General features: G+C 57.8%; 1 protein-coding gene across 1 annotated transcript; it reads right to left on the bottom strand.

The window, feature by feature from the left end:
* Positions 1–38: 38 nt before the first annotated feature.
* On the bottom strand, positions 39–27066 carry PPL (periplakin). Its single transcript, XM_038151074.1, has 22 exons — positions 26891–27066; positions 17549–17648; positions 16739–16893; positions 16160–16280; positions 15522–15647; positions 15174–15215; positions 14895–15056; positions 14377–14484; positions 13774–13869; positions 12679–12801; positions 11648–11794; positions 10765–10916; positions 10156–10253; positions 9744–9901; positions 8639–8817; positions 8400–8538; positions 6867–7060; positions 6386–6536; positions 6023–6106; positions 5354–5470; positions 4679–4771; positions 39–3615 (listed from the first exon to the last, which is right to left on the bottom strand). Exons 1-22 carry the CDS (start codon positions 26950–26952, stop codon positions 931–933), a joined length of 5292 nt encoding a protein of 1763 aa, XP_038007002.1. The 5' UTR covers positions 26953–27066; the 3' UTR covers positions 39–930.
* Positions 27067–27746: the final 680 nt, after the last annotated feature.

Genomic DNA, 27746 nt, shown 5'->3' with positions numbered 1-27746 from the left:
GATCAGGAGGCTGCCTTAATTAATGAAAACCAAACACCTTCTGATTGGAACCACTGCGTTTTTATTTTGTACTATAAATAGAATTCCCCTCTATTCCCCATTCCCTTACACAAGTAAATGAAACATGTAGCTGCATGTAACTCCATCCAGGAAAACACCAGCACTAACAGCTTTTAACCACGAGTGAAGGAGCTGCCTGTGGGAGGCCCTCTGCGTTGGGTTCCTCTGCATGCTGTGCACAACCCCTTGTGTCTGGTGGTTCTGCCATCTCTTCATGTCCTTTTCCTTGACCTCTGGGGTGTGTGAATGCTCCTCCTGGATCAATGGCTGGTGCCATCGAAGTACACCTTCATTCTTCCCCAGCAGCACAGGCACAGAGGCGAACAAATGGTGGTGATGAGTCTTGACATGGTGATTCTGGGCTGAAACCTTGGTTTCCACAGAGCTGGTTTTCTCAGAGGACGAGCCCATCATTGAGTCAGTTGTCCACGGTGGGACTGTCTGGCTTATCAACATGCAGCTGATGTAACCAGCTCCTGCTGGTCACCTCGGAGTCACCTGGACCTTCAGTCTCTCTCCTGACATGGCTTCGTACGCGACTATGTGAGTAGGAGTTGAGGAAACTGCAGGTTCTACTGAGTCTTTTTGGACTTTAGAACAAGTCTAAAAGTTGTTTAGACAACTTTTTCACTGTCCTAAGGCTTTCTCTTGTTTTCTGGTAGGCAGGGAGGAAGAGGGGTTTCAGGAGGTTGGCAGATGTTTTCCACTACTGGTAGTGTTTTCTGCAGTGTGTGACAACAAGCGGAGTGGCTGCGTAGCATGGCCGGGGCAGAGGCTGTAGCAGTTTGGAAGGCGCGAAGGAGGGCGAGGCTTTGCAGTGATGTCTGCAAGGTGCTGCAGCTCTGACTGGCTGCTCTTGAAGTGAAGTTTCTAAAGTGGAGCGAGCGCTGTGTAATTGCTTCCGGACACCAAGACTGCCAGCTCCTGGATGGACATCTCCTTGTTGAGGTAACTGTCGTACTGGGCCGTGGTGAGCCTCCCGCTCTTCAGGGCGTCCTCGATGGAGAACTCCCTGCCAGACTTCCTGTCGAGGATCACAGACGATTCACCGTTGGGACCCTTTATTGAGATCTCCTCCCAGTCACATTCCTGGCTCTTCAGTTTGACAAACAGGCTCCATTCAATGAGGCCAAACACGTGAGCTTCCTCTGGAGACATCTCTTTTCCTGTGTCGGGGTCAATGACCACGATGGAGCGCCTCAGGTGGTTCTCTCGTTGCTCCCTCTTGATAGCCACTGTCTTAAGGCGATTCTGGAGTTGCTCAATCTCTGTATCTTTTTCTCTGGATAACTGCTTCAGATCCTCTAACTCTCTTTCCAAAGCTTGGAACCTGGAGTCCAGGTTTATTCCACTGTCCACGTGGGTCATGTTTCTTAAATCCTGAGCTTCTGTTGCAGTGAGTTCAATCTCTGACTGCAGTCTCCTTGTTTCCATCAGTAGGTTCTGTTTCTCGAGGTGAAGCTTGTGGTTTTCCTCCCTTAACAAGTCTAGCTCCTTTGATGACTTGGAGTTGTTGAATTCCACCTCGGACAGCCTGGTTTCCAGGCGGTTGATATCTGCATCCAGCTCCCTCTTGCGCCGACTTTCTTCCTCCAGGTTGCTCTTCAGCTTTTGAATCTCGTACTCCGTGTCGCCTTTGTCCACTTGCACACTCTCTGAAAAGACCACTTTCTCCTTGACCTCCATCTTCTCCAAAGAAAGGAGCTTTTTTCTCAGGGCTTCTAGCTCAGTTTGCAAGACTTGTCTGCGGTGCTTCTCTTCTTCTAACTCCAGCTTGAGGAGGGAGTGCTCCTTCTCCTGCTGGGGATCTTGCTGAAGGATCACTTTCTGTTTCACAGTCACTCGTTCTGTCGTTTCTCTTTCCTGTTCTTCCAGCTCGTTCAGCCGGATCCTGAGCCTCTGCACCTCCAGCTCGGCCTCCCTGCGGGCCTGTCTCTCCTTCTCCAGCTCCTCGAGCTGCCGCTCCAGCTCGGAGCGTCTCCTCTGCAGCTTGCGCAGCTCCTCACGGAGGCCATCGATCTGCTTCAGTTCGCTCTCGATGCTCTGGGAGAAGGAGTTCACCTCAGCTTTCAAGGCAGGATCCTGCTCATACTTCACTACTTCCTGCTGGACCACCTTCTCCTTCACCTGGGAAAGTTCTTCCTCCTTCAGTCTTACTTTTTCTTCTTGGAGAAGCCGTTCCCTCTCCAGGTCAATATGCTTCATTTGTTCGTCTGCCAGCTGCACTCGCAGCAACTCTACCTCCTCTCTAGTCTTGGGGTCTTCCCGAAACTGGAGGATTTCTTGAACAACTTCCTTCATTTGCACTTGAGGTTTGGTGTCTTTCAAAGCTTGTATCTCTTGTTTCAGCTGGTAGATCTCCAGGTCAGCTCTTTCAATAGCTCCGGTCCTTTCTATGATTTCCTCCCGGAGTCGCTGTAGCTCCTTTTCGGTTTCTGGATCATTCTTGTACTTAATGACCTCCTTAATGACTTCTTTAACTTCTACCAGGGGCCCTCTGTTCTTCAGAGCAGCCAGCTCGTTCTGGCAGCTCTTCAGCTGTTCGTCCCCACCACGGTACCTTCTCTCCTGCTCTACCAGCTCCAAGCGAAGGTTGGCAACTTCATTCTCAGCCTTGGGGTCTGGGCGCACAATCTCACGCACTTTCTCCTGAACAACCACCTTGGAGTTCTCCTCCTCCAGCAGCTGGATCTTCCTGAGCAGCTCAGCCTTTTCCCGCTCATTGGAACGGCCCTTGGACTTCTCATCTTCGTACTGGCGCCGAAGCTCGTTCACCTCCCTCTCAATGGCCAAATCTTTCTCCACCTTCAGCACCTCCTTGACAGTGATTTTGCCCTCGGCGATGGCCCGTTCCTTCTCCAGACGCTTGAGCTTGTCCTGGAGGAAGCTGAGCTCTTCCTCATGCTTCTGCCGAAGGGCGCTCTCCCTCTCCTTGGTCTCCTGCAACATCCGGAATTCCATCTCCAGCTGGGGATCGTTCTGCAGCTTCAGCACCTCCTTCTCCGTCACCTTCTCCTGCTCTTTGTTCTTCTCGCTGGACAGCACAGCAATTTGCTGGCGTAAGAGGATGACTTCACTCTCCCTGGTTCCTTCCTGCCTCCTGAGTTCTTCCAGTTCCTCTTTGAGCTTCAGGATTTCAGCAGCTTGAGCCTTATCTTGTTCAATCCTCAGCACCTCTTTCACTATGTACTCCTGCCCTCCTTCCCTCTTCTCGTGCTCCAGGACTCGCAGCCGGATTTTAAGAGCCTCCAGCTCATCCTGGAGCGCCTGGTTCTTGCGCTGCTCCTCTGCCAGGTTTTGCTGCAGTCTGTGGAAACTCTCCTCCAGCTGGGGGTCAGGCACCTTCTTCACCAGTTCTTTCTTCACCACAGTTTCTTGGGGCTTCTGGTTTTGCAGGTGGACAATGTTGTTCTGAATGGCTTCAATCTCTGCCTCAAGCTGTTGCCGACGCTGAGTCTCATCCTCAAGCTCTTTCTTCAACTTCCAGACTTCTTCCACAGGCCTTACAGACTTTTTGGTCTGGGCAAAGTCTTGTGTCACCTGAATCTCTGGCTGCTGTTGTTGGCAAAAGTATCAAAAAAAATTAGTCCAAAAAATCCAGTCAATCACACTTTTGGTGCTTATCATCACAGAATCACGGAATAATTACGTTGGAAAAAACCTCCAAGATCATCAAGTCCAACCTGTGACCGATCCCCACCTTGCTACCCAGCCCAGAGCACAGAGTGTCACATCCAGCCGTTGGACACCTCCAGGAATGGTGGAACACATCCACCACCTCCCTGGGCAGCCCCTTTCAAAGCCTGACTACCCATTCAGTGAAGAAATTTCTCCTGATGTTTAACCTGACCCTCCCCTGGCACTTGGGGCTGTTCCCTCTCCTCCTGTCCCTGTTCCCTGGGAGCAGAGCCCGACCCCCCCGGCTGTCCCCTCCTGTCAGGAGTTGTGCAGAGCCACAAGGTCCCCCCTGAGCCTCCTTTTCTCCAGGCTGAGCCCCTTTCCCAGCCACCTCAGCCCCTCCTGGTGCTCCTGGCCCTTCCCCAGCTCTGTTCCCTTTCCTGGACACACTCCAGCCCCTCAGCGTCTTTCCTGTCATGAGGGGCCCTGAATTGGACACAGAACTCAAGGTGCCTCAGCAGGGCCAGCACAGAGGGACAATAACTGTCCTGGTCCTGCTGGCCACACTATTCTTGACCCAGGCCAGGAGATTGGTGCCTCCAGCAAAGCAACAGGAGGGAGTTGAGCTGTGGCAAGCTCTGAGCAGGGCCCATTTGCAAACGGACTTCTCTGTGGGTTCCCAGCCTGAGAAATCCTTTCTGCCATGCCTGCTGCTGTCAGAACAAAGCTCTGAGCCACAAGGGACACTAATTCTGCCACAGAATGGCAAAAAGAGAGTTAAAAACCATATGGAGCTTCCTAGGATGAGTGGGCAATGGGACTGGAGGTTGGTGTCTGTGATTTAAGTGTCTGCTGACTAATGATTTAGGGGGACAAGATACCAGCTAGACTTGTTCCCAGTTCAGCTTGTATTGGCAGAGCCCCACTTGTGCCATTCACACGTGCCTTGGGTCCTGCACGTGTGTCCCTTCAGCATCACCTTGGTCCTGTGATCACTCACCTGCCGCAGGAGGCTGTGGGCAAACTCCAGGTTCTGCAGCCTCTGCTTGTTCACAGCATTCACTTCTGTATATTTGGCTGCCAGAACAGCTTCCTGCAGAGCAAAAACATGTTGGGAAGAGCTTGAGAAGGCCAGAAACAATCATGCCCTAAACTGGTAGCTCTGGGTGCTCCTCTAAAAACCTACAGCACTGAACGGCCAAGTTTTGGGGAAGGGAGAGGGATTCTCATGCACAGACACACGCACGGTCATACTGTGATTTTTCTACTCAAGATAAGCAAAAACAGGTGCAGTAAGACCAGGTGAGGAAGCTGAGGAAGAACCAGGCAGGTAGCAAACAGATCCTGCATAAGTAAGCAGCTTGTAGCCTCATCTCACTGTAAGTATTTCTATCTTTGGTGGTGAAATCTCTCTGGAAGTCTAGAGAAGGGAAAAGCTTCCAGGTTTTTGGCTTTTCTCCTCCTTTTTCTCTTCCAAAAGTGTTAAATCCAGCATTTTCCCTCCCTCGTTCTGGTCAGCCCAGTTCAAAAAAATTATTAAAAATCCCTTCCTCCTGATTCTCTGTGATTCCCTGTAGGACCAAGGTCCCCACAGTAAATGTAGACGTTTGCAAAGCCCCAGTGGTCCCATGAGCTGCCCTCTGCCTTGGCTCTCCTCTGGCCCACCCTTGCTTACCTCCTCCTTCACTTTGGCAGCTGGGGACTGCAGCCTGGGCTTCTTGCTGGTGTAGCCATTCCGGCCGTTCTCCAGGTCCAGGATTGAACGCAGCTTCTCAGCTTCCAACTCGTAGTCCTGTGCAAAGACATTCCCAGGAGAAATGTGAAATTGCTGCATCCCCTTCACACACACAGACTCCTCCTAAGCTGCCCTGGCTTTAACAACTTCACCCCTTGACCTGTTTTTTGGGAAGGCCACAAAACCCCACCCTCTGCTCTGGAGCCAGGCTGGCAGAGCTGGGGCTGCTCACCTGGAGAGGAGAAGGCTCCAGGGTGAACTCAGAGCCCCTTCCAGGGCCTAAAGGGGCTCCAGGAGAGCTGGAGAAGGACTGGGGACAAGGGCCTGCAGTGCAAGAAGAAGGGAAAATGGCTTCCCACTGGCAGAAGGCAAGATTAGATGGGATATTGGGAAGGAATTGGCCCTGGCACAGATTGCCCAAAGAAGCTGTGGCTGCCCTTGGATCCCTGGAAGTGTCCCAGGCCAGGCTGGATGGGACTTGGAGCAACTTGGGACAGCAGGAGGTGTCCCTGCCCATGGCAAGGGATGGAATGAGATAGGCTTTAGGGCCCCTTCTAACCCAAATACTCTGTTTCTCTGTTCTCTCACAGGCAGAATTTCAGTCCTTACCTTCACTGCCTGCTGGTACTGCTGAGCTGTGGCAGAGACCTTCTGCACCTCCTGTTCCTTACTTGCAATGTCACTGAGCAGTGCCTGGGTGCACAGAGATACAGGTCAGAGGCAACCCAACATCCAAATACATCCTTCAGCCTTTTGGGGGGTTACCATTAAAATCACAGGAGAATTCCAACCTCCTTGAGTAGCCCTGCTTTGGGGGAACAAGGCACAGGAGGACCATGGGACCTTTGAGCACAAAAATCTAATAAAGATTTGTATTTTCCTATTTGATGTTCAGGAGCTATTTAAGTTCTGTTTCTTTTAGCCTTGTTCCCTCTTCTCTCCCTGTGGTGCCCGGGGCGCTCTGGGAATTACCGCCTGGCTCTTGAGCTTCATCTCCACTTGCTGGATGTTGTCAGTCTCCTGGGGCTCATAGTTGGGGATGTTGCACAGGAACTGGTTCACCTTGTCATAGTTGGTGCGGTAGTTGGAGTAGGCACTTTTTGCTTTCTGCAGGGTTTGCGTTCTGTGGGAGAAATCAGCTCAGCTTCAGTCCTGTCCCATCTCCCGTGCCTGCTGCAGACACCTCTTAACCCAACCCGCCTCCCCTGCTCCCTAAAGCCATGGATTTGAGCCAGAGTTGTTCTCTTGGCTCCTTTGTTGCAAGAGAACTAATCCTTGTTTTCCCAGCTCTACCCAGCCAGCACATGCCAGCAACCTCTCCCTCTTCCTCCTCCGACCTCCCTGGAAGCCCTTCTGCAACTCCTCCTTCCCAGGACCGTGTTGTGCCTCCTCCAGTTCCAGCGTGGTTCCAGCTCCCCAGCACACATCCCAGCTCTCTGCCCTGTGCTCTCACCTGTGGTCGATCTGCTTGCTGAGGTTGTTGAAGCGCTGGTTGAGCTTGTAGAGCTCTGCCTCCTGGCGCTCGATGTCGGGGCAGTGCTCCTGGAACTTGCTGGCCAGGGTGTTGGAGCAGGTCTTGGTCCTCTGCAGGTTCTGCTCGGCTTCACTGAGCAGGAACTTCTTGGATTGGAGCTCGCTGCCCATGGCCTGTGGGGAAAGAGCAGGAGAGGGGGATTCTCTGGGGTTTCACGCTGTTGTCACCCACCCAGCTGACTCCAGCAACTGCACTGGAGCTGCAGGGCTGAGCTGCAGGGCTGAGCTGCAGCAGTGCCACCAGTTGTGGAAAAAGCCAAGCTCAAGGCTTACGTGGTAAGCAGAACCACCTGGTAAACCTGACAGGGAGAAAAGCTACCTCTTACTCCCTCCTCGACCTGCTGACCTTTAAAAGTAACCATGCGAAGTGCAAAATAGCTGCTGTTCCTCATGCAAGGCTTAGATCCTGTTCTTGCCACTGCAGCAAATGTGGAAGGAGCAGTGAAAGCTCTTCCATGTTAATGTGAACTTGGGATTTCATGGAAAAGCTGAAGGAGCACAGAAAATTCTGGCTTAGGCATTTCTTGGTCTTTGTATAGCAGAAGAATTGCCACTTTGGGTAGTTTTTCCAAGCAATAACTGTTCTCAAAGCCTTGCCAGGCCCATCTTTCCAGTATCAGGCCACTGAGTTGCTTTTCCCGGACCATTTTATCCTTCACTTCTCTAAGAATCACAGAAGGTTTCAGTTTGGAAAAAAACTTAAAGCTCATCTCATCCCAACCCTGCCATGGGCAGGGACACCTTCCACTGTCCCGGGCTGCTCCAAGCCCTGTCCAGCCTGGCCTTGGGCACTGCCAGGGATCCAGGGGCAGCCCCAGCTGCTCTGGGCACCCTGTGCCAGGCCCTGCCCACCCTCACAGCCAAGAATTTCTTCCAAATATCTAATTTAAATATTTTCTCTTTTAGTTTAAAAATAATCCTCTTGTTCTGTCAGTATTTGCCCAAGTAAAAAGTCTCTTTCCCTCTTTTTTATAAGCCTCCTTTAGGCCCTGGAAGGGGCTCTAAGGACTCCCTGGAGCTTTCTCTTCTCGAGCTGAGCACCCTCAGCTCTCCCAGCCTGGCTCCAGCCCTGGGAGTGTTTTCCCTTTACTTGCTCTAACAGGTCCATGTCTTTCTTGTGCTGAGGACTCCAGACCTGGACACAGCCCTGCTGTGGTAGGGTCTGACAAGGGCAGAGTAGAGAGGGAATGCATCTGCATTAGTCCTTTCATCAAATCCCAAGACTTCAAGTTGGATTTGATTTTATTTGGTTTGATTTGGTTTGATTTGAGGATGGGAAGTGTGTGTGTCTGAAGCAGTTGGGGATCACTGTAGTCAAGGTGAGCTCTCACCCCCAGCTGGGGGAGGCCATCCTGTCACCAACAGATCCAAGCTTAGGTGTTGAGCAGGAATCACCACAGCTTTTGGAAAGTGTTTTTGCATGTGCAGCATGCAAACAGGGCAGGAAACTCACCAGCAGCTCTTCCTTCTTCCTGTCTACCACCCTCAAGTCCTCCGGTACCGTGTCATCTATGACCAGCTTGTTCTCATAGGTTGACAGCAGGTCTCGGCCTTGCTGGAGGCTCCTCTCCAGGTTTGTGGCCACCTCAACTCTGTAAGGACACGAGGAAGGTGTCTAAGCACATCTGCACCCTCCTCCTGCAGGATCCTGCCTTAGCTCGGGCTCAAGCTGGGATTTAAGCCATGGCTTACTTCTCCTGGGCAGCGCTGAGCAGCTGCACCACGCGCTCGTACTTCTTGTTGGTGTTCTCCACCTTGTTCCTCACCAGGGTCGCGCTGCCCGTGTTGGGCACGGACTCGATGAAGGCCTCGCACTCCTGGATCTTCCTTGTTTTCTCGGGCTCGATCCGACGGACCTCGTTGGTGATGTTCTACAGGAGGAACAAAGCAGGAGGAACACATTACCTCGTTGGTGATGTTCTACAGGAGGAACAAAGCCTTTAGAGCAGCTGAGCCAGGACCTGGCAGCTACAGAGGAGCCACACTTGGCTGGCCAGGGTGAGCAAGGAAGTCAGGGCTGAGGATTTGTGTTTGGTGGAAGGTGCCTTCCAGCCCTGCAGGGCACGAAAGGATATTTTTGGCTGACTTTCTTTTGACCTGTCTCTCCTTAGCGAGGAAAGTCCAGCCGGGGAGTGGTTCCCAACAGCTCCAGCTCTGTCAGGGACACGCTGGGTTCATCTGGGCCGTTGGGCTCTGACAGATGAATCCTTGCCTGGACATCAAAGTGCTGCAGGCAGTTGGGGCAATTTGCTTTCTCTTGTGGTAGCACCTGGATTTTGACACAGCCCTGGGCAAGTGATGTAACCAGGACCTAAACTTCCTCCTAAACCAAGGGAGGTTTGTGGCACGGAGCCTGGTTTAATTAGGGGTCTGAAAAAGAGGAAAGGAGCTGGATGCTACTGGCACTGGAGCCTGGAGGAGCAGGAGCCTCGGACCACAAGGGTTTTCCTGTTCCTCTCTGAGCTGGTGATAGTGGGGGCAAAGTTAACTGTGCTCGGATGATGGGCAGGTCAAAACCTGAGGGCTCCCCTCTCATCCTCACAGCCACCACCTACAGCCATCGCTTTTTTCCCATTCGACAGAGCTGGGCCAGAAGCAAGGCAAAGGTTTTGGGCTTGTGAGGCTGCTCATAGGGCTGCTCCCCATCTCTACTGGAAGAAGCTGTGAGCATCCCTCCACATCCCATTTCCAGGGCTCAGGGAGCACCTTAAGCACCCTTGGCTATTGAGAACCCCGCTGGAGACCCTTTGGGAGCACGGGCTCTGTCAGGCACCGTCCCTGAGCCCCACAGCCCCACCTTGAGGTCCTTGGAGCGCTCGGTGCTGTCCTGCACTGCCCGGCTCTGCTCCAGCGGCGGCCGCAGGTTTGCTGTTATTGCTTTCTCCTGCTTCTCCAGGTCGCTGTTGACTTTCTCCAGCCCTGCCAGGAGCTGGCGTCCCCGAACTGATGCAGCATCTGGACAACAAGAGGAGACCAGATTAAAGCTGGTTGGAGCTGGGTGTGGGCTCAGTCCCGCTGGTGAGTGCCAAACCCTCATCCTGCTGCACTCCCCCAGCCTGGCCTGCTGTGACCACAGCCTGGCTGCTCTGCCCCCCACCCATCCAGCACTGTTTTCCCAAGACCCTTAGGAGATGGGAACATCCCCATAAGATGTTCCACCACCTCAGTTCAAGACTTTTTGTGCCCCAGGCTGCCCTCCTGCCCCACACCTCCTATGCTGTCTGCCTTCAGCCCCTCATAGCGCTGCTGGAGAACATTCTTGCAGTTGTTGGTCTTCTCCTTCACGGCCACATAGTGCTTGGCAATTCTGCAGAACGGGACAGCAGGAGGTCAGTCAGACCCTCAGCCTCTCCATCACCCTGTCACCATCCCGGCGCTGCTCCAGGAAGGAGCTCTGGCTCTGGAGGGGTTGTGGGGGCTGCTCCTCGAGGCAGCCATGAGGCAGGTGGGGGAAAAAGCACCTTCACCCCATGCTGGGGTAGAGCAGCGTCTTCATTAGAACAGGGCAGAGGCAGCCAGGCAGGAACCTGCCTGCTGAGGGAGGGGTGGGCAGCTCCCCTGGCCATAATGGCCCCCCACAGCAGGGGGAACCTGGGTGGCTCTGAGCCGACCTCCCTTTGCCAAGTGGGATCTTGTGGGCAAGCAGGAAGGGGCAAGAATCCCTTCGGGAGGAAGCCTGAGGCTTCGAGAAGGCAGGGCTTCGCTGCGGGAATCCCTGGGGCGCCAGACCGGGGAGCAGCGCCGCTGGCAGGGCTGGGGCTGGGCGGGCAGGGGCTGAGGGGCAGCGGGACGGTCCCGCCCAGGCTGGAGGCACGTACTGCTCTGCCAGGGCTATCGCTTCTGGGTCGGGCGGGGGGATCATGAAGCAGACCCCGGGGGCGCTGATGGTGTCTCCTGCGCTGTCGGCCACTTCCCAAAGGTCGCCGCTGTTCCTGTGCAGGGTGTAGTGGGCTCCGCGGCTGATCTGGCCCTGGGGGACAGAACCGGTCACAGCAGCACGGCCGGAACCACCGCCCGCCGCTGCAGCCGCCGGGGCAGGACCGGCACAGCCCCGAGCCCTGCTCCCGGCTTCTCCGGGAGCCTGCCCCTCGCCAGAAACTCATGTGCCTGCTCCTCCCTGCCCGCAGCCTGCAGGCACCAAGCCGTGCCTCTTGCGACAGCCACGGCAAGCGAATTCCCACTCGGGCAGAGATGAGGAGGCGTTCCCAGGGCTGTGCCCTGCCTTTCCTTTTCGGAGAAGCAGGCAGCCGAGTTAGCTGGAGCTGCTGGCCCCTGTCCCACCCCTGCCGCTCCCATGGTGGCTGCCGGCTCTGCTATCCCATCCCTTTGGCAAGCCCTCAGACCGAGCCGGTGGCGGTGGGGATGCGGGGATGCGGGCTGGGAGCGGCCGGTGGCGGTGGGGCGTTCCTTTGGTCAGGAACACGCCGGGACACCAGCTCAGGGAGCGTGGGAATGTGACAGAGCTGTGCTGTCGCAACATCCCCAGGGTGTGCGAGAGGCAGCGAGGCTGCGTTTCCCCCAGATCCCTCCTGCCCCTCCGCTGCAAAACCTGCTCTTCCCACCGGGGCGAGGGCGACCTTTGCCTCGTTCCCCCTGCAGGAGCCACCGCCACTGCTTGGGAAAACCTGCTCCTGCCCCCGGTGCCGCTTCCACGGCCGTGGCCCCGAGCAGCGCTGCCCGCTGCGGGCCGGGGTGCGGTACCTGCTCGCCCTCGTACTCGCAGAGCGCCTCCACGGGGATGGGCTGCGGCGGCGGCTGCCGGCGGAACCGCAGCGGCAGCACCTGCTGGCTGCGCTCCTGCAGCGACTTCACCACGGCCTCGTACTTGTCCAGGGCCTTCTCCTGGTCCTGGCACGGGGCAACAACAAGAACCAGTAGGAAAACAGGGGAAGAGCGAACTCCTGGGCTCTCACAGCCAGGGAGCAGCTCATTCCCAGGCAGCCGGGACAGAGACTGCGGCTGCTTCTGTGCCGAAGGCACCTCCTGCAGCCCTGTGTTCCTGTTCCAGGTGCTCCTGCACGCTCCTGCCTCCTTCTGCAGCCGGGCTGAGGGCTGGGGCCGTGCCCAGGGGTTGCCATGCCAGCGGACAGGGCTCCCTGGTGCCCGGCCCACACCAGCGTGGCTGCGTGTTGGTGCATAGCCCCGCTCCCAGCTCTGATTCCAGCCCTGTCCCAAGGCTCTCCAGTAGCTGCTCTATTTCTAGCCCTAAAGGTGGAGATCCCGAGATGCTGAGTGAGATGGAGCATGCAGGAGCAGAGGGGACAGCTCTTGGGAAGAGCTATCAGCTGTCCCAGGATACCTGCAGCTGGGCCTGCTGCAGCATGCTGGGCTTGGGCTTGGATTTAGGCTTAAGCTCAGGCTCAGGCTCAGCACAGCCCTTCCCAAGTGGGCGATCTCCAGCCCAGCTCACTGCAGCACAGCGAGCTCCACAACCTCCTCTGGCAGCAGGTCTAATTATGCTCCCACCCCTAACGAGTGCTAACTCAATGAGAGAACAAATAAAAACCAGCCCAGTGAGCAATTACGTTGCTAGGGGAGAGGCAATCTCTAGCCGGGGGGAAGGAAGAGCTCGGGGAAGGCCGGGCACAGGGAGGCAGCAGCACGGCGCTGCTGCTCCCCACGGAGAAAGCTGGGCTAGGTGCCCACACGGGCAGGGACATCCCTGTGCCAGTGCCATGGGGACAGTGGCTCCTGCTGCCGCCTCCCCTGCAGTGCTGCCTGCAGACACTCACATCCAGCTCCCGGAGGAGGGACTCCAGCTGGTATCTGTCCTTGAACTCCGGGCTGAATTTTTGGTCCAGGTCTGTATCCACCTTCTTCAAAAGCTCCTGAGCATCCTTGGCGTCCTTCTGAAACTGCAGAGAGGGAAAGTTTCTTGTGAGAGAGGATCCTGCTGAAACATGGAGCAGACCCTGCATGGTCTTCACACGGCCACCAGGAGCTACTCTGGGCATCTGAACACCTAGAATATGTGGAGAAAGGCCAGGGATCACTATTTCCCTTGCTCAGGACATCAGACGGAAGGAAACAACAACCAGGAAGGAGCAGCTTATTCCATGCAGAGCTGTTAAATCCCGCCTTTCCCTGCTCTCACTTTTGTTTCACTGGGACAGCATCATCACGGTGTGTGGTGCCACCACTGCCAGCGCCAGCAGAAGGGAGAGCCAAGCCCTTCCACACACAAACCATCCCCTGGGGCAGCTGTTCTGGCAGATCCCCACAACAGGCGCTGCCTGGGCTGGGCACCACAGCTCAGCTTTGGCAGGAGACTCATCAGTGAACACGCCCAGGCTGTGGGAGAGGAATCCAGCCCGACCGGCTCCCCTGCACAGCCTCCCTGGCTGTCGGATACCATTTATCCAGCAGACATCTGTCTCCCAGCTCAGCTGGGACACTCAGCCCTTGTGCCGGGCTCCCTGGGGGGCAGCTCGGCTTGTAGCAGCTGGGACTTCCTACATGGACCTGTTCTGCTTCCCAGAGGAGCACGGAAGCTCTCCCCATGTCCTGGTTGGGGGTGAGGGATCTCTGCTGTACTGGGGACAAGGAAGCTGACACCGACTGTGGCTCATGACACTTCTGATAAAGCAGAAACTTTCTGCAAGTCATGCTTTGGCCAAGCAATCACTTACCTTTGGTGCCTGAGCAATTATGATTTGTCTTCTGGCAGCTCAAGGTGATCTCCTAGCCTTAAAAATCCTGGCTTTAGAGCACTCCATCTCTTCTACCCAGCTTCCAGAGCAGCAGGAATTTTTGTATTCTAGGATTTCCTGCAACCCAGCACCCGCTCTCTGGGCTCCAACAAGCCACTGCCCCCAGGGATGTGGTACCTTGTGGAAGTCCTCCATGAACTTCAGGTGGCTCTCCTCGCAGATCAGCAGGTTCAGGTACTCCTTCCAGTCGGCGTGCACAGCCTCGATGTGAGCCTGCAACACAGGGGTGGCAGGGGACATCAGCGGGACCCCCGTGGCAGGGGAAGCCTGAACTGCCCAGCAGGAAGTCCCAGTTGCCATCCTCAGTGAGCAGCTCTTTGGCTGCCTCTGGAGCCACCCAGCTGCTCTCAGGGGGAGCCCAGGATGGGAATACCCAAGGCTGGGATGATCCCATGGCAACACAGGCTGTGTGCAGGTGGCACGTCCTTGTGTCCATCCTCCCACCAAACAGGGAACGGTTCCACCATAGTTTGTCCTCTCTAGGTGGGCACAAGGTAATTGCCACAGGAATGAGGAAGACGGGAAGAGCTCCTTAGGTTTATCTTTGCTCCTCCTGTGGTGTTTACACATCTGCAAGTGAAGGAGGCTTTTTCCCCCTTGGCATCTCAGGAACTAAAGTCACGAGTGGTGTTGGCACTGGGTCCCACTCTGGAGAAGGGCTGGGCGAGTCTCCCATGCTCCAGGGTGGCTGGGGAGCTGGGACCCATCCCTGGTGCTCACCTCGATGGCGTTCTTCCCGGGGTGGTTCTGGGCCAGCAGCTGATCCCCATCAGCGTGCAGCTTGTTGATGGCCTCCTCCTTCTCCTCCAGCTTCCGGTGGATGAAGTTCTGGATGGAGAGAGGTAAGATATTTATCCCCATGAAAGGGAGGGGACCCTGGCTGCACTCTGGGGCTGAGCAGCTCCACAAGACAGTGTGCTGCCCTCCCACTGCAGCTTTCACTTTTCCTTCCCTTGCAGATGTTGCTTAAGATGTGACTGCTGCCAAGCCAGCACTGAGATAAAGGACAGGAGGGTGAGGGAGCTGTCCCTATCATGGGGACGCTTCCCTATCGCGTTATCTTTGGCAGAGGTAAGGATTAACTTCACTATCCCTGTGCTACCAGCTGCACATCTCAAAGCCCTTCACGATGGGTTGGGGGAGACTGAGGCACGGGAGAAGGAACATTTCCTGTCCCCATCCAGCTGCCCTTTGGCCAGCAGCAGCCAGAGCAGGGCCAGGCTGCGGGGAGCACAGACCTCGTACTGGCGGCGCCGGCTGGGGTAGTCCAGGTTGTGGTCGCTCCAGTCGTAATGGGTCCTGTCCTTGGCCTGCTGATCCAGCCAGTAGAGCTTGTTGGTGCAGCGCTGCATGTAATCCTGCAGCGAGTTCAGGTCCTGCTGCCGCTGCTGGGAGCCGGCCTGCGGGGGGCACAGGAACAGCTCAGCCCAAAGCTCCTCTCTGTGCGTCCCCCAGGGCCACCCCAACAAGGCACCCCTCCAGGAGGGGTCTTCCCCCAGGATCCCAGGGGCTCTTACCAGCAGCTTCTGGTATTTGGCTTGGAAGTCGTTCATGTTTTCCTGGAGGAGGAGCAAGGCGACGGTTAGGAGCGGTGTCTGGAGAGCGGTGCTCTGACAGGGGCTCGAGGGTGCAGAGGGATGTGGGTTTAGGCTGGAAGGGGATGTGGTTTATGGGATTTGCCTCATTGTGAAGCCAGAGCTGGCGTGCAGAGAGCCCCTGGGACAGGATCTGGGAGGGGATCTGGGCACCCACCCAAACATGCTTTAGCACTCTAGATGGTGGGACAGGGACACTCTCCCCTTCATCCAGGGCTCAGGCCAGGGCTGACCCTCCAGGGCAGCAGGGACAGGGGCAGGAGAGCTGACCTTGCTTCCTTCCTTGACGATGTGTGGCCCGATGGCCATGACCTCGTTGTGGAAGATGTTGTGCTCTTCTACTTGGCTGTTGACCAGCGGCAGGTCAGTCCCAAAGCCTTTGCTGCTCAGCGCATCCTGGGGTGCACAGGCATTGGGGTTGGCAATGGGGGAATGGGGGGAGGCTGCCAAGACCCAGAAAACTCCTCTTGGAGTTGCCCTGGAGCTGGGCTTGGACGGGCTCCAGTGGCTGCAGTGTACGGATGCCCCAGGAGCGCGTGGGTGAAATCAGCTGTGCTGGAGGGCAGCCATGGGAAAACCAGTTTGGGGGGGGGTTAAACCCTTCTCTGGCTGAAAGAGTGCAGGGAGTGGGATAAAATGAAAAATAAAGGCTATGGAGTAGAGCCTAAAGCAGGTGGTGACTGGGGATGCTGAGGCCAGGAGCAGTGCCATCTCGAGCACTGACTCCTGGTGCCACAGCAGCCGGCCTTGTCTCCTCTGCCCTTCCCCCGCCACCCAACTCTTTGCAGCTCCCACTATGGAGCTGCCCGGAAGTTTTCCAAGAGCCAGGTTCTCCATGGGGAGCTGCAGGAGTCCCTGCCCAGCTGGTGCCACTGGCCAGGCAGTGACACTGGCGGCCCCCTGGGTACCTGTTTCTCCTCGATCACTGTTGACCAGTTGACCTGGGGCTCGATGTGCTGCAGGGGGAAGTTGTAGATCTGCTCGTGCTTCACACGCAGGTTTGCCACGCGTTCCTTCAGCTGCCGGATGCTGCAGGAAGGGAAAAGTGAGGGTGGGATGCAGGATGTGGGCATGGCTGGCACTAGCATTGGTGGGTGTAGCTGATCCTCTGCAGGCACCCGTGGATGGTGGGCTGTGCCTAGGGGAGAGCCCAGGCGGGCTGGCAGCAGCTGTGCTGTGCAATGGCTGGGCAGGGAGAGGGCAGAGGTTCCTGTGCTCTGCCCTCTGCCAGGGGCTGCTCCCATGGCTGTGAGCTCAGGGCACCTGGGGCACAGCGTGGGGCACAGCGGGCAGGTGCCACCTTGCCACGCTGCCATCATCTCACACTCCCCGTGCCCAGGATGGTGTGGGTCACACACCCTAATGAGAGTTGGAATGCAGAGGAGCCCGTGGTGAACCCCGCACTGCAAGCAGCAGCTGAGCAGAGCCCCTGGAGAGGCCTCCCCCTCGTCCAAGGGCTCTGGGGACAGTGCCCCCGTGGCACTCACTCTTCTGTGATCATGTCCCCCTGGGGGTGCTTCATGTGCCGGGCCACGGCCGCATCCCCGTCCAGCACGTAGAGCAGCTTGTCAGACTCCGAGAGTTTCTGTGCTGTCAGCTCCTTGTACTGCGCCAGCTGGCACGCCTTGATCTTGTGCAGGTCCTGAGCAGTGGGGACAGGAGGAAGGGTCACCTCTGGGTGGCCAAGAGGTCATTCCACCTCACTCTGCCTTGGCACTGGAGAGGAGCAGGAGTTCTGCTGTCTCCCATCCACTTGGGATGGATTTTCATTTCCCCTCTCCTGTCACAGGATCATGGAATGGTTTGGGATGGAAGGGACCTTAAAGACCATCCAGCTCCAACTCCTTGCCATGGGCAGGGACGCCTTCCACTTGACAAGGCTGCCCCAATCTCACCTGCTGGGGAAGGGCTGGGGAGCTGCATCACCTCAGGATGCATCCTTTGGGATAAGGAGGATGGCTCAGGCCTCTCCTCCTCCACCCCAGCTCCCCGCTGGGATGCACACCCCCACTCTGCACAGTCCTGCCCCTGGTAGGGGGGAATTTGGGGGGGGGGGGGGGGGGGCTGTTGCCTGGAACACCCTCCCACCCTCTTCCCACGAGCGGGGGGACCCCAATAACCCTTAAATGACCCTTGCAGCTCTTCACAATCCAGGTACCGATGCAGGGCTGGGCAGGCACCGACACCTGCCTAGGAGAGGAGGGGAGAGCCCAGGAAGTGCCGCGGGCTGGGGCAGGAGGCGGAGGGGAGAGGAGCTGCTGGGGGGAGCTGTGACCGTGGGACCGTGCCTTGCTTACATTTTGCATTCGGGAGTCGGTCTCCACGATGTTTTTCTCCACCTGGTCAGCATTTTTCTGCAGGCGCTCGATGAGCTCGGTCAGCTCTTTGCTGGAGATGCTGGGGAGAAAAGAGGGGATCTCGTCACCCCACAGAGGCGGCCACAGCTCCCGGGGGTGGCCGAGGGTGCCGTGACCCCGGGGGTGGCCGGGGGCCAGCCGAGCCTGCCAGGCACTGCAGCTGTGTGTGACTCACTGCTGCCTTCCAACTCTTTCCAAAATACTCAGCCAGTGGGCCAGGAGGGGGTGGGGACGGCTGGAAACGGGAGCGACGCCTGAGCCTCCCTCGGCTTCGGAGCAGGAAAGAAAAGAGCTCTTTGCAGGGACAGGGAGAGAATCACAGAATGTCCTCAGCTGGAGGGGACTCACAGGGATCATCAGCTCCTGGCCCTGCACAGACACCCCAACAATCCCACCCTGTGCTGAGAGGGGGGTCCAGTGTGGAAACAGTGGAGCTGGAGCAGCAGGGAGGCCCTGGCTGCCCTGCCCCAGGGCAGGTGGCCCCTGGAGGCTGTGGCCCGTGGGCAGCCCCTGCCCGCAGCCGCTCTGCGCCGCGCTCAGGGCTGTCCCCTGCAAGGACCTGCTGGCGCTGTAAACCAGCAAGGGTCACACACATTGCATCTCTCGCAGTGCTGGGCGCTGGTTTTGCTCCCAGGGTGACGCTGGCCAGGCTGGCAGGGTGCAGGGCCAGCCCAAATATTCCCATCCAAGCGCAGGGACGGCGGAGCTGGAGCAGAGGCAGAACAACCCGTGACGCAGCCCCTGCATCGCTGGGGTTATTTTAAACATTTCATCTCCTTGCTGTCACTTTGGCTGCAAGGAGAGGCTGCAGCATGCCAGGGCCAGCTCCAGGGGCGTGTGCCAGGCACTGCCCGCAGCTCTCCCACCCCTGACCGGGGGCAGGAGCAGGGTGTGCCCCCCAAATCCCTGCAGCCAGAGGGAGCTGAGGCTGCTGACAAGGCTGGGGTGTCCCAGCTGTGCTGCTTTGCCATCTGGGCTGGCTCAGTGCAGTCCCAACCACCTTCATATGAGCCTTAATGACCTCATTATGTGGTGGCAGAACGAATCTTTATGTGGCACTTGGAAGTGTCAACTGCGGCCGGAGCAGCTGGAGAGGATGAGTGGGGCTGGCTGGGGACAGCAGGGCTGGCTGGGGGAGCAGCAGCATCCCAGCAGTGCTGGCTCATGGCACAGAGAGTCCCTGCATCCCCAGGTAGAACCATGGAACGGTAAAGGCTGGAAAAACCCTCCAAGTGCATCGAGTCCGACCATTCCCCCAGCACTGCCAAGGCCACCACTGAACTATGTCCCCAAGTGCCATATCCACACAGCTTGTAAATTCCTCCAGGAATAGTGACTCCACCACTGCCCTGGGCAGTTGTGCCTGTGCCTGACCACCTTTTCCATGAAGGAATATTCCTGATATCCAATCTGAACCTCTCTTGGCACAATTTGAAGCCGTTTCCTCTCATCCTGTCCCCGTTCCCTGGGAGCAGAGCCCTAACTCCCCCGGCTGTCCCCTCCTGTCAGGAGTTGTGCAGAGCACAAGGTCCCCCTGAGCCTCCTTTTCTCCAGACTGAGCCCCTTTCCAGCTGCCTCAGCCCCTCCTGGTGCTCCAGCCCCTTCCCAGCTCTGTTCCCTTCCCTGGACACCCTCCAGCTCCTCAGTGTTGGGAGGGCCCAGAACTGACCCCAGGATTGGTGCTGCAGCTCCCCCAGGACTCTGGTGCTGAATTTCAGGACCTGTTCCTGCCTGCCCCGTGTGCTGTCGCTTCAGTGCAGCAGAACAAACCCAAACCCCAGCTCTGGGCTTGTTCCTCCCTACCTCAAACCTGCCCCAGGCTGCAGGAGCCTTGTGGCATCCAACAGCTCCAGAAAAGTTCACACTTCCCTGGGAAGTTCTGCTATGGGCATGGTTTACACTGATTTTTTTTCTTTTTATAGAAGCTGCATCATCAGCATGGTACTCAGAGGTTTGTGCCCGTCACTGTGCCTGCTGCCTGCCTGGCACCTCCTGCACCAGCAGCAATGAACCCAGTGGGCATTCCTGGGCAGAGGAGACAAGGAAGGGGTCATTGGGAGTCGTGGTCGCAATAATTCCAAGGGTGATTCTCATTCTGTGTTCAGTAATCACAGCTGGAGGGTGCAGGGTGCACAGGGAGATGGGATGTGGGTGGCTGGCTCCTGCTCCAGTGGTAGAAGCAGCGCCTCAAAATCCACTTTGGGGTTTCTTCCAACCTTCATCATCCCCCAGAAAGCAGGGCAGAAGTCAGGTGGAATCTGTGGTTTGGAGTGGGTGACTGAAATGTGCCACACGTGTTTGGGTCTCTTTGGGTGATGGTTGCTCAGAGCTGGCAGCTCCTGCATCCTGGCAGAGCTTGTGGCCACCAAGGAGCCTTCCTCACCTCCCACCCTGCACTGGAGGCCACCTGAGCTTGGAGGGTGAGAGAGGTTCATTATCCAGGTGGGAGCTTGGGATGCTCACTGTGAGGGCTGGGGGCTGGACTGGCACTGAGCTGGGGACGAGCTGGAAGCTCCTGCTGGCTCCTCTCCCTGTGCCCTGCCTTGGTCTCAGTGACTCCAAGTCCAAGGATGGATCTTAAGGATTTCAGCATGGATGGGAAAACCATCCTAAACCCCAGGAGAAGTCTGAGCTTTTTCTAGTTCTGGTTCTGACTGAAACATCTAAATTGTAGGGAGGAAATGAACCTAAGGCTGGGATTTTTTGGACGCGTGGCTGTGGTTCAGGCTGCTGACCTAGAGAGCTGAGCCTGGAGCCTCGGCCCAGCCTTTTGCTCACTTTGCATCATCAAAACTGATCTCAGGTGCTGGAAGCAGTGAGTGCAACACTCAGCCCTGACCCTGTCCCTCACTGCCCAGCCAGTGTGGGGTGAGGATGAGCCCCTGGTCCCCTTCCCTCCACTCCTCTCTCAGGCTGGAGCCACAATCTCTCCTCATCCCTGTCATCACCTGTGCCCTGCCAGCCCCTTCCCAAGATGGGGGTGCTGCCCCTGGACCCCCCTCCCAGCTCCTGCCCTCAATGCCTTCCAGAACCCAGGGCTGGGGCAGAGTCTCCCTCTAGCCCCGTGGCACCTGGGGACGGTGACATTCCCTTCTCCATCACTGCAGGACTGGAGCAGGTGAGGGGCTGGGGAAGGGGAGGGCAGAGAAGGGCAGTTCCCTGTGTCGGGGGGGGTGATTTGCCTGCTGATCCAGAACCTGCAGTGTCTGGGTGACCAGGGCAAAGAAATGCAGCCTTGCTGAGAGCAGGCAAGGACAGGCTGGGAGGGAATGTGGGCATGGCTGGGCTCTCCTGACAACACCGGAGGAGCTGTTTGCTCTCTGCACCACTGTGGTTTATGTGAGAGTCACCTGCTGAGGCCGTGGGACAAGGAACTCTCATAAAGACTCCCATGGGAGCTGCACCTCAAACTGCAGTGTTGGGGAGCTGCTGCTGTGCACCCCATCCTGCCCTGAGCTCAGCTGTGCTCCTCCCAGCCCACTGCTGCTGGAATTGCAGGGATAACAAGCGTGCAGGAATAAACAGAAATAATTGAGAATGGGAACCTCTCGTGTGAGATCTCTCTCATTTGTCTATTTATTTCTCCACACTTGTCACTTTGGTGCCACTTCATCACCCAGCTTGGACATCACCGATGTGAGAACATCAGGCCTGTTAATTATCATCAGGCCTGTTAATTGCCCACCTGTCCCCACCACAGCTGGGGCTGTGTGGATAAACCAGAGGAGGAGCACAGTCCCTGCATCCAGCTGGATGTCGAACAGGGAAAGCTGAAGCCTGGCTGGAACCTCCATGCCAGGGGATGGAGGAGTTTGGCTTCATCTGCTGCGAGGGGGAAGATGCTGGAGTGCCAGGAAAAGGAGGAATGGCTTCCCACTGGCAGAGGGCAGGGTTAGATGGGATATTGGGGAAGGAATTGTTCCCTGGAAAGGTGGGGACGCCCTGTCACAGGGTGCCCAGAGCAGCTGTGGCTGCCCCTGGATCCCTGGCAGTGCCCAAGGCCAGGTTGGACAGGGCCTGGAGCAACCTGGGATGGTGGAAGGTGTCCCTGCCCATGGCAGGGATGGGATGAGATGGGCTTGAAGCTCCCTTACGACCCAAGCCATTCCATGATTCTGTGCAAGAGAAGCACAAATGGATGGGCAAAGCAGTGAGGAAGCCTTGGCTGTCCCAGGAGAAGTGGGTGGATGGGACTGATAGGATCCTCTGGGAAGCTGCCAGAAGAGCCATGGATGCATCCAGGCTTTGGGGCAGAGCTGCTGGCAGGGGAAGACAAAGGGATGCCAGGGCCAAAAAGCAGGCTGGGGGGATGGCTGGGGCATGGGGCAGAGCTGGGGAGGGAGGGAGAAGGGCCGGATTTGGCCAGAGCCCAGCTGGGATGGGCAGCACACACGAGACAGAGCAGAGCCAGGAGCGAAGGTGCCCAGGGCACGGCCCCTGTGAGGCTGCAGCACAGGGGGGAAATGCAGAGCTGCTCTGCTGGAATAGATAAGGCTTTGTTTGAGAGATGAAAAAAAAATAAATAAAAGCCTGGAAAAACTGGCTTTGCCATTTCTGGAGAACTTTAACATTCTCTGCTCAGGAAGGAAAAAATGATCTCTCTCATGGAAAGCTGTGCTCAGCAGAAGAGTTGATTTTTCTCAGTGCCATTGCCTGGCTGGGGTGAAGGACCCCAGATCATTCCCATGGGGAATGGGAGCTGGTTTTGGGGCTTCTCCCAGCTGAGGGACCAGCAGGGAGCAGCTGCACCCTGGCAGACAGCACTTCATCCATGTACCACAATTCTGCCCTCAAGACCTTGCTTTCAGAGGGCTTCAGGTGTTTCTGAAGGCTTAGGGGAAATTTTCTGGATTCAGATTTTTCTTTCTTCTGTTTTCTTAGGGCTTTTCTTAATATTTTAGTTGGGAGATTTTTATTAAGAGAGGTTCTCAACAGACAAATATGATGATAATTATTGATATGTGAAAGCTTTGCCGCTAAAAACTGGACTTTTCCTCTATTCCTTTGTCTTTTTCTCTTCTTATTAGGTTGCACCCTCACTGGTAAGAGCAGGTTTTGGAGCAAACCTCCCAGAGATCAGTTTATCCAGGCTGTGCAAAGGTCTTGTGCTTGCTGGCAGGTGGTAGAAAATCCCTTTGATTGCTGAAGTTTCCTTTTTTCCAAACCAGGAGGCTGTTTCCTTACTCCCTCCAAGGGAGGACGTTCAGACACTCCTGAGTTTTGACTGCTCCAGCTGACCAAGTTCCCTGGGAAGGCTCCTGCTGGGAATTTGTCCCGTGAGCTTGATCCTTGCTGGAGGGTTATGGGAAGGGCTCTGTCCTGCTCAGGGATGCTGCTCTCCTGTAGGAAACCTTCCCATCCCAGAGGCTTCTCCTGGTGGGATGGCTTGGCCAGGGTCAGGGGAGTTGGGTGAGGATGGGGTCTGATCCCACCACTGGCATGGACAACCAGCACAGCAGGCAGTGCCCACTCACTGCTGCTCCCAATTCCATCCCCACTCAATGTCCATTTACAGAGATTTCATAGAAAGCTCTCCCATGTCAGCCCTGCTGCTGCAGGCTGGGCTTTAGGAGGAGTTAGACTGAATGAATCCTCCAGAAGGCCACAGCACAGAGCTATGAATGTCCTTAAAGCTCCCCCAGCCACAGCTCCCGCTGCCTGAAATTCTCTCATGCTGCATTTAATGACACTGGAGTGAAACTGTGGCAGGGTAGAGAGCACAAGGGCTGGGCTCTGGCTACGGCAATTCAGGTTTGGGAGAGATTAGGATCTGGCTGAAAACTCAGAGCAGACTTCTGTCAAGCTGCCCACGTCAGGGTGTAGCTGGACAGCAGGGCTGCTGTGCTCAGCCCAGCCTGTTCCAGTTGTATTTATCTTCCCTCGGAGGAATGGTGATATTTCATTGTAATCTGCATGGAAATGAGGGCAGAAACAGGGCGGGCAAAGGGAGGCTCGCTCCGCCCTCAGCCCTGAGCAGCTCCTGACTCACCTGCTGACTCCAGCCCTTCCAAACAGCCTCTGGAAATGGGTGCCAGCCCTGCAGGCAGAGCTGTCCCAGTGCCTGCACCCCCTCTTACCTGGGGAATGACACTGGTGAGCTGGGAGTGCTCCTGGGTGGGTGCTCTCACCCCGAGGACCCTGAGGATGAGCAACTTTCCTGCTGACAGGAGGGAGAGCTGAACTGGTTTTTATCATAAAATTATCAAATGGTTTGAATTAGATGGGCAGGGACACCTTTCACTATCCCGGGGTGCTCCAAGCTCTGTCCAGCCTGGCCCTGGGCACTTCAGTGAGCGCACCTCCCTCGCTGCTTTCTACCTGCCAGGCCTGGACTATCAAAAGAAGAAGCCAACCTCCTGTGTTCTGAGCATGGCAAGTGTTTGAGGAACATGGTGTGGAAGGAGTTTGGTGATTTTCCCCACGCTGTGGCTCTGTTCAAGGCATGTGCCTTCCCTTCCAGGGACACGCATCCATGTAACAACGCAGTGGGTACGGCTGAATTCCCAGGGCCTTCCCATGCTCAGGGATGAGAGCAGAATGAAGAAGCAAGTCCATGAGACAAAAGAGATGTCACCATCATCCTCCAGGATCCCCAGCCAGGGCAGGGAGATGCCCAGGGCTGGATGGGGATGGCTACTGAGCCTGGAGGCCTTGAGGCCAGACAGATCACAGAGCTGCAGCAGATATTCCTAAGGAGAGACCTGGACCCTGGTGCTGCTGGGTCTTGAGGGCCACTTTGGGGTTGGGACAGGGTGGCTGTCACATCCAGGGGACAAAGAGTTGTTCATGGGGAGGTTGTAGCACCTGGTTTGGGTGCCAGTGCTATTCATGGAGGTGTTCCCATCCTGGGCAGGCTTTGTCCCGAGGCTGAGGAAGCCACCAAGGCTCCCATGGCTCCTCTCCAGGCTCTGTCCTGCTGCTGGACGATGCTCCCCGGGCAGCCCTGCCTCCCTCAGCCGAGCCCGTGGCCCTGGTTCCCAGGGCTGGCAGGACACGCTCCGGTGCCCCTCTCTCTTGCCAAACCGGTGCTGGGCTCTCGCCCTGTCCCTCGGTGCTTTGAAGGCTCCGTCACGGGCAGCGCCCTGGCACCGCGCCCTGCCCAAGGCGCAGCCCCGCGGATGAGGCCGGGCTCCCGCGGTGTCGAAATCCCGGTCCCTGCTGACGGCGGGGGCGGGCGGTTGATTTTAGGAGTGTTGCTCTGTTTTCCTGGCAGCAGAGCGGGGCGGGAGCCGCCTGGGAGCCTGGCAGTGCCTGGAGCAGGGGACGGGGCAGCAGCTCCTCGCTTCTTCGCAATCCTCCTCCAGCGAGTTGTTCAACCGGTCGGGCACCGGCTTCCCCATCTTGATGGTGGGGCTGTTTCCACACGGTGGGAGTGTTCCCTGGATTCACAGATGTTTGTAAACTCCAAGGCAGGAATTAACAAATTGGGACTAATAAGCACAGCTCTCCCCGAGGTGCGCACGGACAGCCGGGGCGCGGGGAGGGAGGGAGGGTGGCCCCGGGCACAGCCCTGCGCTGCTTCCTCAGCCGCCACCAGCCAGAAAAACAGAGGTTCCAGCCTGGCCCGCAGCCTCCGGAGGTGCTCTGGCACCTGCCCGGGGCCGCTGGGCTGCAGGCAGGGCGGCGGAGGGAAGCATCTTCCTTCCTGCGCCGATCCCCGGCGGATGGAGAGAGCACGGGCTACCCCGGGCTGGGGCGCAGCGGGTACCCGGCCGCAGCCCCGCGGTGGCGCCCCGCACAGGGCAGCTCTGTCTCCTCCCGCTTCACGGCGTGCTGATGCTCCCGCGGCGCCGTGCTGCCGGGCCCGCTGCGGGGCTTCTCACTTCCGAGCCGCCCACCGATCCCCGGAGCTCGGAAATGCGCCTGGGCATTGGCACCATCCTTCACCCGGGGCAGCGCCGCGGCCACCGGGGAGGTGCGGAGGCTCCGAGGGCTCCCTGCCACCCCCGTGCCACCCCTGTGTCCTCCTGCCTGCCCTCCCCGGGCCAGGATCTGGCAGCGGAGCGTGCCCCGGGCTTCGGGAGCCTGGGCGGCCCTGCCGAGCCAGCCGGGCTGCCGGGGGAGCCTTCCCCGGGGCTGGAGCCTCAGCCCCGGGAGAGGGAGCTCAGCGATCCCCGGTGCCAGGGCAGCGGCGGGCAGAGCGGGGAACAGCCTCCCACCGCCACAGCCCCGCTCCCGGGAGCAGGGGGCAGCCGGGGGCTCCCCTGCTTGGGAAATGCCGGCGCCTTCTGGGCTGACCGCTCCCTCTCTGGGCGCTCGAAGGCCCCTCAGCCTCTGCAGCAGCTCCCCAGTTCCTTCCCAAACGGAGGATTTTTGGGATGGGGCGGCTGCTCGGGCTCCACCAGCCAGGACTGGTGCCGATGGAGAGGAACGGAAGGGCATGAACAAGCCACGGGCTGGGCTCATGAATCCTTGAATCACTCAGAATCCTGGAGCACGGCACATGCTCCAGAGCCCCTGCAGCTCCTCTGGGAAACACGGGACACGTTTCTGAACTAATCCCGACATCCACATCTTTGGAAAAACATCCCGGTGCAGGCAGGGGCTGGGGACTGTCCACCGTCCAGCCTAGAGAGGCTGAGCCTTCCTGGGGAGGGATTTTTACACCTTTTCCCATTTATCAGTGACCTTTCACAGGGCACATTCAACACGCTGCCTTTTTTTTTTTCTTCATTTTTTTTTTTTTTTTTTTTTTTTTAACCCAACTAGTACAAGCGAAACGCGTCCCCACCCCGACTGAGGGAGCTGAAGAAACGACGATGGACCAAATCCTCGGTCCAGAGGGAACAGGGGCGAAGGTGGAGAACAACCAGACTATTTTCCCCTAAGCTCTGACGCAGCACGCACCTGGGAAGCGAAGGAACCTGCTCGCTGGAGCTGCTGCGGTGGGAGGGGAGCCGAAGACACAAACTCTGTGCCCGGAGCCGGCGCAGGAGCTGGACCCAGCTCGGGGAGGAGCTGACACTTCACGGGGGGGCAAACACGGAGTTCCCGCACGGTTCTCAGGGGCTCTACCACCACTCAGAGGGTGCCCACACCTCGAGGATGTCACACTTCGGGGTTCCACACCTCGGGGGTTCTCACACTCGAGGGTGCCCACACCTGGGGGGATTCCCACTCCTCGGGGTATTCCCACTCCTCGGGAGGGCTCCCACCCCTCGGGGGGATCAGCTCCGCCGAGCCCCGGCGCGGAGCGGGGGGAACGCTGCGGGACGGGATCCCCGGGATGGCGGCTCTGCTCGTCCCGGGAGGAGCGGGTGTGCCCGGGACCGGGTCACTCACCTCTTCTTCTGCACGGAGGGGCTGTATTTCCCTTTGTTGCGTTTCCTGAAGAGCGAGTGCATCTCGTTCCCGCACGGCGCCCGCCGCGCTCCTCCTGCCCGTGCCCGCCGCCGCCCGCAGCCTCTGCGCCGCCACCGGGCCGGGCCCCGCCGGGAGGCGGGACGGGGCTGCGCCGCCTCTGCCTCCTCCTGCTCCTGCCCGCCGCTGCCCGGCCCGCCCCTCCCACCCCGCAGCATCTCCCCTGGCTTTGGGGGCGCCTCTGGAAGGGGTCCCGGCAGGGTTGGACCCCCTCGATGTGCAGGGCCAGCCTGACACCCCCAGGAGCCGGGGCACGGGTGGTCCCTGGCCTCAGCGGGGCCGGGATGGGCACAGAGGGGCAGTCACGGGGGGGGGGGGGGGGGGGGGGGGGGCTGCGGCTCCTCCCGGGAGGTCTCTGTGTTTGGGGATGAACGGTGCTCGGAGCATCCCTGCTCCTTCCAGTGCCATCGGCACTGCGGGGACACCTCCAGCCCTTTCACAAGACAGACGCTGAGGGGCTGGAGCGTGTCCCGGGAAGGGAACAGAGCTGGGAAGGGTCAGGAGCACCAGGAGGGGCTGAGGCACCTGGGAAAGGGGCTCAGCCTGGAGAGAAGGAGGCTCAGGGGGGACCTTGTGGCTCTGCACAACTCCTGACAGGAGGGGACAGCCAGGGGGGTCGGGCTCTGCTCCCAGGGAACAGGGACAGGACAAAAGGAAATGGCCTCAAATGGTGCCAGGAAGATTTAGGTTGGATATTAGGAAATCTTCGCAGAAAGGGTGGTCAGGCACTGGCACAGCTGCCCAGGGCTGTGGTGGGGTCCCCATCCCTGGGGGGATT

Source organism: Motacilla alba, chromosome 14 (genome assembly GCF_015832195.1).
Source record: "Motacilla alba alba isolate MOTALB_02 chromosome 14, Motacilla_alba_V1.0_pri, whole genome shotgun sequence".
Lineage (NCBI taxonomy): Eukaryota > Metazoa > Chordata > Aves > Passeriformes > Motacillidae > Motacilla > Motacilla alba.
The sequence above is the reverse complement of the archived record's forward strand: the minus strand, read 5'-3'. Positions and strand labels throughout refer to the sequence as shown.

Bases quoted from the DNA above. Each gene is read 5' to 3' on its own strand.
- PPL (XM_038151074.1), bottom strand. From the start codon at position 26,952: ATGCACTCGCTCTTCAGGAAACGCAACAAAGGGAAATACAGCCCCTCC. The intron at 15,216-15,521 runs GTCAGCTCTCCT...CTCCTCCTCCAG, and splicing joins TCGTCAAGGAAGGAAGCAAG to GAAAACATGAACGACTTCCA. The intron at 13,870-14,376 runs GTGAGCACCAGG...CCTGTGTTGCAG, and splicing joins CCGGGAAGAACGCCATCGAG to GCTCACATCGAGGCTGTGCA.